The 13,176-nt window shown below is 54.2% G+C and overlaps 1 protein-coding gene across 9 annotated transcripts in view; it reads left to right on the forward strand.

The window, feature by feature from the left end:
- ITGA3 (integrin subunit alpha 3) overlaps positions 1-10,392 on the forward strand; it is a 31,911-nt gene extending 21,519 nt beyond the window's left edge. For 8 of the 9 annotated variants that reach the window (XM_087854488.1, XM_087854489.1, XM_087854490.1 and 5 more), the window contains 12 exons: positions 53-200; positions 474-542; positions 1,380-1,459; positions 1,570-1,647; positions 2,176-2,278; positions 2,422-2,604; positions 2,809-2,931; positions 3,676-3,789; positions 4,743-4,841; positions 7,671-7,796; positions 8,189-8,331; positions 9,043-9,207. In XM_087854488.1, the coding sequence (XP_087710614.1) occupies positions 53-200; positions 474-542; positions 1,380-1,459; positions 1,570-1,647; positions 2,176-2,278; positions 2,422-2,604; positions 2,809-2,931; positions 3,676-3,789; positions 4,743-4,841; positions 7,671-7,796; positions 8,189-8,299 (1,234 nt within the window). In that variant the 3' untranslated portion in view covers positions 8,300-8,331; positions 9,043-9,207. Of the gene's footprint in view, positions 1-52; positions 201-473; positions 543-1,379; positions 1,460-1,569; positions 1,648-2,175; positions 2,279-2,421; positions 2,605-2,808; positions 2,932-3,675; positions 3,790-4,742; positions 4,842-7,670; positions 7,797-8,188; positions 8,332-9,042 lie in introns of all 9 variants that reach the window. The other variant, XM_087854491.1, reaches the window with a different exon arrangement.
- The last annotated feature ends 2,784 nt before the right edge of the window (positions 10,393-13,176 follow it).

The following is a 13,176-nucleotide window of genomic DNA, read 5'->3' on the forward strand; positions in this document are numbered from 1 at the left end:
CCGGGCCGGGGCGGGGCTCTGGGCTCAGATCCGGGGTCCTTCCCCCACTCAGGCTGCAGTATAGCAGAGATGGCCGGAAACTGCTCCTGAGCATCGATGTGACCAACGCCCCAAGCAGGGAGCGCGCTGGGGAGGACGCCCACGAGGCGCTGCTCACCCTGACCGTGCCTCCCGCCCTGCTGCTGTCTTCAGTGCGCCCCGTGAGTGCCCCCCCCCCCCCGCGCAGGGCTCAGAGCCCACCCAGGGCTCCACAAGCATTTACATCCTTATATGCATGTCATTGACATGTGTTCTCATTTGTCCTGTGTCCACCCTGCTTCCTCTCGGCTGGGCTTCCTCAGGTGTCTGCAGCGTCTCTAATGCTAGGAGCAGCTGGTGCTCAAGCCTCTAGGGCATCAGACCCAGTGCCACAGGGAAGGGGCGGGAGATGCCCTATTCTGACCACCCAGACCTGATTCCTTTGCTTTCCTCAGGCTGGGATGTGCCAGGCCAATGAGACCATTGTCTGTGAGCTGGGGAACCCCTTCAAGCGGAACCAGAGGGTGAGTGCCGGCCACACCTTCCCAGCCCTGTGGGTCCCAGGCTGCTACTCTGATGAGCTCCTTAACCTTGCTTCTGCCTGCCTGCTTCCCAGGCTTCCTTGAAGCAAAGAGCCAGCGTAGGGGACAGGGAGATACAGGAGGGCAAGGGGAGAGACTCAGAGACTGAGAAAAACGGGGCCGCTAGGGAGCTATGCACAAAACTAGAGCAGGTGGGGGTGAGGAACTGGATTTTGCTGAGCACCTACTGTGTACCGGGCCCTGAGTCCAACACTTCACACTTTTTTTATGCTGCAATTCTCACAACCTTTCGAGGCGGTAGATGCTACTTTACAGAAAGAAAATTCAGGCTTAGAAAGTTACGTAACTCAGGCGCCTGAGTGGCTCAATCGGTTAAGCTCCTGATTCTTGATTTCGGCTCAGGTCATGATCTCAGGGTCATGAGATCAAGCTCCTCTTGGGGCTGGGTATTCGACATGGAGTCTGCTTGAGATTCTCTGCCTCTCCCTCCCCCTCTGCTCCTCCCCCTGCACATGCGTGCTCTCTCTCAAATAAATAAATAAATCTTTTTTAAAAAAAGGAAGTTACAGTAACTTGCTCAAGGTCATGTAGTTGAAATTAGCAGAGATGGCATGGACAGAGAAGAAGGGGAAAGGGAAGCAGGATGAGGCTAACAGGGTGAAAGAGTGCACGCAGGTGGCCAGGCAGAGGCCCCTGGCCCAGAACGGGGTGGGAGGGGGGAGGAGGCCAGAGAACCAGGGTTCAGCCCCTCTCTCCCCCACGGCATCACCCCTGCCTGGCCCCAAACGCCCCTCTCTGCCTCCCTGGTCCTCATGGCAGATGGAGCTGCTCATCGCCTTCGAGGTCACCGGAGTGACCCTGCACACACGGGAACTCCAGGCGCAGCTGCAGCTCTCCACGTGAGTGACCTCAAGAAGCCAGTGTGCGGCAGGGGTGAGGCGCCCTGGGACCTCCTCCAGCCCGGGCCTCAGCTGACACCTCTCCCCTACCCCCTGCCTTCCTGCCCCAGGTCAAGTCACCAGGACAACCTGTGGCCCGTGACCTTGACCCTGCTGGTGGACTACACACTCCAGGCCTCACTCAGCATGTGGGTAGCCTCCCTTCCCCAGCCTGCTGTGCGCGTGCCAGGGTCTCCCTGACCTCAGCGTGGCTCCCAAGCTCCTCAGACACACCTCTGTAGGCCTGGTGTCCTCTGCCCCTGGGTCGCCCCTTCCGTTAATAACAATCATTATCGTTGTTATTATTTCTTCCCTTGTAAGGCAAGTAGCAGTGGAGGAATCAGCCACCCTGGGGCCCAGGTGTTGGTGTGGCCCTACCATTTCATGAGAGCTCATTGGGCTAGGAATTTTACATACAGCAACTCATTGACTTCCCACAACAGCCCCATGATATAGCAACTGCTATGAACTCCATTTTACAGATGGGGAAACTGAGGCTCTGGGAGGATACCTAACTTGCTTGGGCAGTAACTAGCACACAGAGAGTAAATGCAAAGCAGGGACTTAGCTCAGGTCTGCCTGATGTCAGAGGAGCTGCAGGTCGCCTACCTTGGTGCCCATCCGCTCTGCCAGGGCCCCTCCCATCCCCCCCAGACCAGCATCTTTCTTACCCTTAGAGTGAATCACCGGCTACAAAGCTTCTTCGGAGGGACAGTGATGGGCGAGTCTGGCATGAAAACTGTGGAGGATGTGGGAAGCCCCCTCAAGTATGAGTTCCAGGTGAGGGGGCCATGGGGACCCTAGGCGGGGACTCCTGGGAAGGCGGGGATGGGCCTGGGGGCTGAGGGTGTGAGGGTTGGGGATGGGTGAGATGGAGATGGTTTTCCAGGAGGCAGTGGCCATGACACCCCTTGTGCCCACAGGTGGGCCCAGTGGGGGAAGGGCTGGCAGCCCTGGGGACCCTGGTCCTAGGGCTGGAGTGGCCCTATGAAGTCATCAATGGCAAGTGGCTGCTGTACCCCGCAGAGATCACCATCCATGGCAATGGGTCCTGGCCCTGCCGACCACCTGGAGACCTTGTCAACCCTCTGAACCTCACACTCTCTGTAAGCACACCACTGGGGGGTCTTTCATTTACATCTCATTTGCATCATGTCTCCTTTGCATGCTGCAGGGCAGAAAGGCCAGTGTCTTGCCCTCCCTTTCCGCATACACCTTCAGGAGGCTTCCTCGCCCCCCTGCCCTTTCTGCCTCTCCCCTGACTCTGCTCCCACTCCTTCCTCCCAGCCAACATCTCCCTCCCTCCTCAGGTCCCTGGGGACAGGCCACCATCTCCACAGCGCAGGCGGAGACAGCTGGACCCAGGGGGAGGCCCGGCCCCCCCGCCAGTCACTCTGGCTGCTGCCAAGAAAGCCAAGTCTGAGACAAAGCTGGTGAGTGGCCAGGACAAGGTTGGAAGGGATCGTCCCCACCATCACAGGGCGTGTGGGCACCAGGGGGTACCGAAGCAAGGAAAATTGGGTGCTAGTCACCAGGAGACCCCTGTGCCATCAGGCGCCCCTAGTCAGAGGGAGGAAGATTCAGCTCCTACCTCAGCGGGCATCCCTCTCCTCTTGCCCTTGGGGAGCAGCCAATCCAGGGGGCCAAAGGAAGAGACACTGGCTTTATTCCCGTCCTGTTGGGGGTGATATAGCTGCTTGAAGTCTTGGATGTTAGAGCTGGGAATGGGAGAGGGAGGACGGAGGGGAGGCAGGGAGATGGGGGTGGTGCAGGGCGCCCTCTGTTTGAAGGGAGAAAGGAACAGGCCTGGGAAGCCAGTTGAGGCCTCACTGGGTGGAGAGGGAGGAAGTGGTGTCCCAGGTGGCGGAAGCTAGTGTGAACAAAGGCTCAGTGTGGGAGGGGGTGGGAAGGGGGCGCTGGGCCCCATTTATATATGAAGGGACCAGATGTCATGTTATCTACGTCCCTGGCATCTATATGTGCTTGGTCTAAAGCCTGGGACTTCAGTGGGTAAGTGTGGGGGTGGGGTGGTATGCACGAGTGAAGGGGTGAGGTAGGGCCCCTTGGGGTTGGCATGGGTGGGACTAAGCCAGGGGAAGAGCCAAAGGGAAGGGGTGAAGCAGGAAGAATGTGGAGTCCCAGACTGTCTCACGTCCTGTTTTCCCTGCCCACCTCAGAAGTGTGGCAGTGACCAGGCCCGCTGTGTGTGGCTGGAATGCCCCATTCCCGATACCCCCGTCATCACCAATGTGACAGTGCAGGCACGAGTATGGAACAGCACCTTCATTGAGGTTAGTGCCTGGGTCTGGAGGTCTCTACGCGCCCCCCCTGCCAGGGTGGGGAGAGCAACAGGGAGAGGGTGAGGCCAGTGTCAAGCCAGGCCTCATATGCGTACGTGTGCTGTGTGCGCACGTGTCCGTGAGAGCATCGAATTTTACACAGGCGGCGTTGTGCACCTGTCACTGTATGCCTGTCAGCGTTAGTATGTGTGTCTGCGTGTGGACATGATGTCATGGTCGTCTCCAGCCAAAACGACCTTCTCCCGTGTGTCCATTATTCCGTCCTGCACCTGTTCCTTTCCCACGCCCACATCTTTGCGGGGCCGCTCCCTCCCCCCGAAGGCCAGATCCCCTTCTGTTATCTCTGCACGGAAACTCCTCCTCAGCCCTTCAAGCTCTCCCGGCCGCTCCCCCACCAGTGAGGTCTTTTCTGAGGGCTCTGGCTGCAAACGACCTCTCCAGACACCCCCAGAGCTTTCTCAGAAGGTGCGCGTGCCACCCACCACGCTGTGCTCTGGGTTGCACTCACATGCCAGCCGCCTAGACCAAACTGTTCTGCCCATGACGAGATCAGAGATCTTTTCGGCTTTGGTGGGGCGTACGGTTTCTGCCGCGCGTCTTCAGTCCTGCAGTTGAGCACAAGCTGCCATTAACAATGTAGAAATGAATGGGCGTGGCTGCGGGCCAAAAACATTTTATTTACAAAAGCATGTGACGGGCCAGATTTAGCCCAGAGACCTGACCCTAGACCGTGACCTTCCTTGTCTCTGCTGTCCCCCGCATCCGGCATAGGACCCGATGCATGAATGATGTGCGTTTGTGTGGACAGATGCCTGGCTCTCGGATGTGCTGCTGAGAGATGCTGTGTGGCGGGAGGCTGCCCTGGGGGGCAGGCTCAGGGTCAAAAGGGAGGCTCAGAGGGGCTTTGGCGGCTTCTTTGGACCCACTCCTTCCCCCCCATTCAGGATTACAGAGACTTTGACAGAGTCAGTGTATCCGGCTGGGCTACCCTGTTCCTCCGAACCAGCATCCCCACCATCAACATGGAGAACAAGACCGTGTGGGTGAGTGACGTGTTCTGGAGCCTCGGTGCCTGGCCAGGGCCCGGGAGCACAGGGCAGGTGATCAGAACACTCACACACGTTAGCTACATGGTTCTCAATCTTGGCAGCACGTGGGACTCCACTAGGACTTCCGGTGTCTGGATTATACCCCTAAGCAATGATCTGAGTCCGTGGAGGTGGGACCCCAGGTGGGGTACGTTTACAAGTCCCCCGGTGACTCTAAGGAGCAACTGGGGCTGAGAATCTCTGTGTGAGCTTATTCGATCTGCACAACTTCTCTGTGAAGATGTTCTATCTCCATGGAAACTTGAAAACAAAGCTCTCAAACTTGATTCTGAGTTACATCGGAGAGGGGGAAAAATGACAATATTGTCAATAATTTTTCGTGACAAGGCTATAGTGGAGATATGGAGGACATGATACCAGAGACGAAGGGAGGGTTGCTGAAATGTATTGGGGTCTGTCTCCTCAAATAAATTAAGATAGCGGAGGAAGGGCCAGAAAGACCAATGGAACAGAATAGAAATTTACGTTATTATACAGATGTCATTCTTTTCTTTTTTTAAAAGATTTTATTTATTTATGTGACAGAGAGACAGCCAGCGAGAGAGGGAACACATCAGGGGGAGTGGGAGAGGAAGAAGCAGGCTCATAGCGGAGGAGCCTGATGTGGGGCTCGATCCCAGAATGCCGGGATCACGCCCTGAGCCGAAGGCAGATGCTTTAACGACTGCGCCACCCAGGCGCCCCTATACAGATGTCATTCTTAACCAATGGAGAAAGTTGGATTATGAAGTGGTGTTGGGAGAACGCATTTGAAAAGTAAAGACAGACCTTTACTTGACATGATAACCAAAACTACAGTGGAGTTAGATTAAATATTTAAGTGGAGGAAATAAAACTGAATATACCAGAAGAAAATTCAGGAAATAGTTTAATAAGAATCTTTAATTATGGGGAGAGGGAGTTAGCTGACTAAACCTGGAAGTTGCAAAGGAAACATTTGACCAATTAGATTGTATGACATTTTAAACCTGTACACAGCAAAAGAGACGATAAAAGGAAACTAGAAGGGCAAACGATAGATTGCTTTTAAAAAATTTCTAGCATATAAGACGAAGGATTGATATATGTTTTTAGTATGTCTGGGTAAAGGGTAGCATAAACACAAACAGGCAGTGTACCCAGGGTGAACTAGAAATGGCCACCGCCGTAGTCAGGACATAAAAATCACAGCCACAGGACTTTTTTCCCTATCAGATTGGAAAAGATTAAAAACACAAAGGCTGTCTGGTGCCGATGAGGTAGAAGGAAATGCTATTGGTTAGAGTATAAATGGATGGATTCTTTTTGGAAAGGAATTTGTCAATATCTATTAGAGTTTAAAACGCACACTTCCTTTGATCCAGCCCATGATAATATATCTTAAGGAGCTAAGAGGACGAATATGCAAATATAAATATATGCGGATATTGGAAAGCGTGGTTTATAATGGCGTGGAACTGGAAACACTCTACATGTCTTTCAGTAGGAGATCGGTTCAATACATTGTGGTACATTTTCTAGAATGACTATGCAGTCGTCAGAGGTCAAGTTGATCTTTCTTAACTGACATCAAGAGATGATGATTATAGCTGAAAGAGGGGGCAGGGCAGGTCGCAGGAGGGGTGTGCAGCACACAGAGACCCCGTTTATGTGGAAGAAGAAAGGACATGTGTTTAACATATGCATGAAAAACTACGGAAGGAGATTCACCAAAATGCTGAAGAGTTATTTCTAGGGAGTAAAATGACTGGGAACCTTTAGTTTTCTTGATATCATCTGTATTTAAACAAAAATAATAATCAAAATAATTTTTAAAGAAATAACCATATATAGTCAGAAAAAATTTTCTCTCACTATATAAAAAATACATTATATGTAATATAATTCTGTTATATATATTATATAGCACTTCTATGCTATGTATGTTATAATGTTATTATATACAATATTGCATTATATATGTTATAAAATAATATATATTATATATAACAATGCAGTTGTATAATACATATATTTTGCATTGTATATATGATTACATATAGTGTATATAATATACTTTTATAGATTAATATAAATAAATATATCTATATATATCCACTGTAAGGGAAGAAAAACAATGGTACTCTATGCTCTGCATTCTTTGCTTTTTGTAAATATTTATGAACTGCTGCTTATGTACCAAGTATTGCTCAAAGCAGTTTACTGATAGTAAACACATTTAATCTTCACCAGTGACCTATGTAGTAGGTATCATTCTCATAATCCCCATTTTCCAGATGAACAACAGAGAGTTTAAGTGATTTGCCCAAGGTCACACAGCTAGTGAATAGCACAGCTGGTACTTGAACCCGGGTAGCCTGGCTCCAGAATGCTCTTGACCACTTTGCTATACACCGTCAGGTAGGCATTATGATTTCCTTAACAGAGAGCGTGAAATGGAGGTTCAAAGAGGTGAACTTACTTGTCCAGGGCCACGCAGTTCATCAAGGATGGAGCTGGTACTCAAGCCCGGATGTGTGGGTTATAAACCCAGACTCCAGGCTGCATCCCAGATCTGAAGCTGGTCCTTTGGAGCCAGGTCTGCACCTAGGGAGAACCAGAGCATGGAGGTATCTGCGGCTGTCAGGGGGCAGGCAGGGGCTTTTCCTGGTGCCTGAGTGCCCCCTGCCGGTAGGAGGTCAAACAGCAGGGTCCTGGGCCCAGCTGGGACAGGAGGGGTGAGCATGCAGCCTTGGGGCCTAAGGGGGTGGACACAGGGCTGAGCCCCTTCTCACCCCCTGCCAGTTCTCCGTGGACATTGACTCTGACCTGGTGGAGGAGCTGCCAGCGGAGATCGAGCTGTGGCTGGTGCTTGTGGCTGTGGGTGCCGGGCTGCTGCTGCTGGGGCTGATCATTCTCCTGCTGTGGAAGGTGAGGACCCCCAGACCACCACCCGGACTCCCGCTCTGGGACCTCCTGCCCGCGGACCCTCACCAGCTCTCCCTTCATCCCATTCCTCACTTCCATCCCACCCCCACCCTTCTCCTGTGTTGTCCCCACCTCCTCCCCAGCTTGCAGTCTCACCCCCTGCCCCCCCACCCCCATCCTCACCTCACCCACCAGGACATCCCTGCCTGGTTAATGGGGGGATCTGCAGGCTGGAAAGGGGAAGCCAGGAGCTCTGGCTTCTGGCCACACCACCAAGCAGGGGCTGGGACCCAGGCATCCAGGCTCCCCAGCCCTAAGCCCCAGCCCATGAGTGCTGCTGGCCAGGACCCCCCAGCGCCCCCTGATGGCCCATCCCCACCTCCTCCCCTCCGCAGTGCGGCTTCTTCAAGCGAGCCCGCACTCGCGCCCTGTATGAAGCTAAGAGGCAGAAGGCGGAGATGAAGAGCCAGCCGTCAGAGACAGAGAGGCTGACGGACGACTACTGAGGGGGGCAGCCCCCTGCCCCCGGCCCACCCGGGTAACGCGGCCTCCGGGCCCTCTTCCCTGAGCCCCGCAGCTGGCCGGGGCCTCTGACTCTGTCCTATCTGCTCTTCTTCCTCATGGGCCCTCTCTGCACTTCACTCTGCCCTCAGCACCACCCCAAAGGGCAGGCCACGGTCTCCCTCCACTCCCTGGGAGAGCTCAAGATGTCTTCTCACTGCCTCCCCTGAAGATCTGGGGCCCCAAGAGGGAGCCATAAAGTGCTCCCCATGCCCCCTTTGCTTTCTGGGGATCAGAAAAGGACCAAGGCCGAGGCTAGGCCCCATCTCTAGGCCACGCAGCAAATATCCAGAGTGATTCTGGCCTCCATTTCCACCTCCAGAGAAGGAGGGGACTAGGAGAGTCCTTCACCTAGAACTGGTACCTTTCCTCCTTGGAGCCCCTCCGGGGTGACACACTGGCCCCCCGCCCCCACAGTGTGATCAGGGTAGACCACCATGCTTCCTAGCCATCCCGTCAGCAACCCTCTGTCTCCAGCTGCCTCCCCCTCTCCTCTCTGCCTTCCTCAGCTCGTCCTTCCTCTGGGGCCGAGGGTGGGCAACCTCGCCCTCCCTGTCACAGTACAGGGAGATGGCATGTGTTTGGGTCAGGGGTCCTGGGTGGCGGAGGAAGGGGCTAGGCACATCGTCCCACAACCTCGAGGACTGGATGCTGATGCCCTTCCTCTTCTCCTCCCCCTCCCCCCCAGTGTGACTTCTTTAAGCGGACCCGCTATTACCGGATCATGCCCAAGTACCACGCGGTGCGGATCAGGGAGGAGGAGCGCTACCCACCTCCAGGGAGCACCGTGCCTCCCAAGAAGCACTGGGTGACCAGCTGGCAGACTCGGGACCGATACTACTGACGTCCTCCCTGATCCCACCCCCGCTCCCCCAGCCCCCCTTCTATTTATCATAAGTTATGCCCCTGACAGTCCACAGGGGCCACTGCCTTTGGCCGCGCCAGCAGGTTTGGGCACACCCAGCCCTTCTAGCACAGGCACAAGCTGTCTGGCCACGGACTTCTCCCCGCAGGAGGGCTGGGCCATGGGCCCTGGACACATGGGGGGGGCCCACCGCCTGTGGACTGTGCTGTGCACCATGGATGGTGCGTGGACATGCGTGTCCCTGCCTCCACCTGTGCCAAAACCAAGCCAAAGGGCCTCCCCCACCCCAGCCAGGAGGAAAAGGCCCCCACTGTGGTGACGCCCCCAGCATTCACACTGGACCCATCTTGAGCCATAATCACTGGACTGACTCTGCTATCGAGACTACAACTACTGACAGGGAACAGCGCACCAGGCCCCCCCAGCCGCGGCTCCCAGCGCCCGTGCCAGAGAGTGGGACCCACCTCAGGTTGCCCACAGTGGCGTTTCCAGGACCTGGCATGCTTGGACCCAAGAGCACAGCAGACTAGAAGGAAGGTCCCCAGGATGGCTTTCCTTCACAGAGCTCTGTGAAGCCTGTCTCCTCAGAGGAGGTTCCCTTCCGGCAGGAAATGCAGTCTGAAGAAACGAAGACCGACAAGCCCGGCCGACTGCAGAGGGACTGCCCTGGGAGCACGGAGGAATGCTCAGCAGAGGAGGGGACCAGTCCTGGGCCAAGGAGCTGTTGGAAGGAGAGAGGAGATCCCACTGCTCACTGACCACTACCATCCAAGCCTCTGAAGGCCCGGAGAGACACCCCCCACCCCAAAGATCCCGGAGGGAGCAACACTTGAATGTAGAACGGGGAGGGAGCCCTGTCCCTGCCCCATCGGCTGGAACGTACTCTCCCCTCACTGACCATGGGTAGGGGGCCTAGAAGGGGGGTTTTTGGCTGTCCTTGGCTTTCGGAGCCAACTTAGCTCTGCCTCCTTCTCCCATGGCTAAGTCCTGAGGCCCATTCTAGAAGGTGAGGCTGGTTCCAGGAAACCTCTCCAGACCCCTGCCTTTTGGCAGTCCCCTTTTCCAGTCCCTACACACTTCCATGGTACTGTAGCAGGAGAGCTCCCTCCCCCTCCTTGTGCCTTCTTTGTACATAGGCTTCTCACTGCAACAATAAACAGCTCCCAGTTTGTATGCTCTGCGTCGGCCTCCATTCCCCACTGCCCACCCCATCCCAACCCCAGTTCAGTCTGTTGGATAGTGATGTCATCTAGCTGACCCCTAGATGGACAAAGCCAGGTGCAGGGATCTTCGAGGTTGGGAGGGTGAAGATGTATGCAGGACATACCAGTCCCTGCTCTCAGGGACAGCCTGATCTAAGGGATGGTCATGGACATATAACTGAGATCCAGAACATAAAGTCTGGGAAAGGACCTGAGTAGACTGGATAGAATCCAAAATGGCTTCTTGGCAGACAGTGTGCTGACCCTGGGGAGGGAGGCGGGAGGTAGAGGTGGTGGTGTGCAGGGTCCGGAAGAGGAAGGTTACTCTGCTGTAGAAGCAGATGGTCCTGGATAGTGGTGGGGGGAGGCTGGGTGCCAGGGTGGTAAGAGCCTGCTCTTCTGCCTCGATTCCACACCCACCCCTAGACACCACGATGAGTAGATCAGAGGGTGAACCAGTGACCCAACACTGGAAAGACTGGAACGTCATGGTATCCCCCAGTGTCTGGGCAGGAGTACCTGGAGTCCTAGTCTTGTGGCCATTCCTCCAAGGAGGCTTCAGTCCCAAACCTCCATAGCCCACAGCACTGGATCAAGCCCTCTGCTTCACAAGGTCGCCCTTCCACACGGGCCTGGGAGAACGGCAGGGCTGCATTCCCCATGGCTTCTTTGTCCAAGTTGTGGCATAGGTTCTTCTGTGAGTTGTCCTCAAAGCTATGACCTTTGGAAGACTTCACTGAAGGCTGAAAATTACTACTCAGACAAGCCTAGTGGCAGATCCTTGATTCAGCTGCTACGACAGCCCACAGACCCAGGCTGTTCTCCCAGGAGCCCCCCCCCCCCCCGATGTCTGCCTCGGCGTCCCCCACCGGAGCCCACACCTCCCTGCCCCTCACGTTCTGTGCTGGGACTGCCCTTTCCAGGGTGGATTAACAGTGGAAGGTCCAGTTCCTCCAGGAAAACCCCAGCCCCTACCTGGAGCTCTCAGAACCAGTAACGGGAACCCCTCAGGTCCTTTTCCAAAACCTGGGTTATTCACCCGGTCAGGAGTAATACCGCATGTGGGTTGGCAAAGCCCAGCTGAGGCTGAGCAGAGCTCAGGCCATCTCAGTCCTGTCCTTTGCAGACACTTCCTGCTTAAGATAAAGGATCTAGGGATCTACACATCCCTCTGGCCAGCTCCACAGGCTCAGCCCCCAGTCGTGTGTGTGTATGTGTGTGTGTGTGTGTGTGTGTGTGTGTGTGACAGACTGTTTATGCTTGGATGAGAACACACAGTCTCTCTCTTTCTCTCTCTCACACACACATATGCACACACCCTGCAGTATAAGTAATCATTTTCAGGATTGGCGCTACACTTTTATGAAAGAAACATAATGGCAGGGGCACCTGGGTGGCTCAGTCAGTTAAGTGGCTGCTTTTGGCTCAGGTCATGATCCTGGGGTCCTGGGATCGAGTCCCACACCGGGCTCTCTGCTCATTGGGGAGTCTGCTTCTCCCTCTCCCTCTGCCCCTCCCCTTGCTTGTGTTCTCTTTGCTCTCTGTCAAATAAATAAATATTAAAAAATCTGGAAAAATTTTATGAAAAAAAACCATAATGGCAGAGAGGCAGCGATGCCCACTTTCCATAAAAGGTTCTCAATAACGGCAAGCTTCTGGAGCTCCTCAGAGCTGTAGCACCTCCAAACTGTTCCCAAAGAGGGTCTTGGCTTTGGAGTCACTAAAAGGACCCATAAGGTGATTCTCCCCCTCTGGACACATGGCTGGATTGCACTTCCTGGACCCTCCTGGTTGGATGAGGTCATGTGACTAATTCTAGCCAATCAGTTGTGAGCAGGAGGGACGTGGCTCAATGCTGGGCGGAGACCGTTAATTGCTGGGTGAGAGTCCCCGCAGTTCTGCTTTCTTGATTCAGCTGCTGTAGAGGCTTGCCTTGAGATAAAATGTCTGTCAGTCTGAGTCCCTGAGAGTCCCCCTCCCACCACCAACCTGCCCTGTACATGTAGTGGGAAATTTGGGCATGGTGGGGTGGGGAGGAGTTTAACCTCAGCATCATCTAACTTAGCCTGACCACACCATGCCACCCCCATTACCACCCTGCCGCTATCTCTGCAGAAGGAATTCTGATCCACGCACCGAGGCCACAATATAGAAGTCCAGCACTAAGGAAAAGATCACAGGAAATCTCGCTCTCCTACACCCAGCCTCAGAGTATACAGCCTTTTCCTCATTACTTACATTTTTAAAGAGACTTTATTTATTTATTTATTTATTTATTTATTTATTTATTTGAGAGCGGGGAGAGGGGCAGAGGGTGAGAGAGAGAATCCTTAAGCAGATTCCCCACTGAGCCCGGCTTTGGGCTTGATCTCATGACCCTGAGATCATGACCTGAGCCAAAACCAAGAGTCCAACGCTCAACTGACTAAGCCACCCAGGGACCCCTCCCTACTTAAATTTTGACAATAGTAATAGCTGTGGGGCGCCTGGGTGGCTCAGCCCTCAAGGGTCTGCCTTCGGCTCAGGTCATGATCCCAGGGTCCTGGGATCAAGCCCCACATGGGGCTCTCCGCTCTGCGGGAAGCCTGCTTCTCCCTTTCACACTCCCCCTGCCTGTGTTCCCTCTCTCGCTGACTCTCTCTGTCAAATAAATAAATAAAATCTTTTAAAAAATAGTAATAGCTGCTATCGATTGATTATTTACTATGTGGCAGGCACAGGGCCAGCCTTTTTCATAAGTATCTTGTATGCTCTT

The sequence above is a fragment of the Ursus americanus genome, chromosome 23, assembly GCF_024610735.1.
Source record: "Ursus americanus isolate L20-20 chromosome 23, mUrsAme1.1.p, whole genome shotgun sequence".
Lineage (NCBI taxonomy): Eukaryota > Metazoa > Chordata > Mammalia > Carnivora > Ursidae > Ursus > Ursus americanus.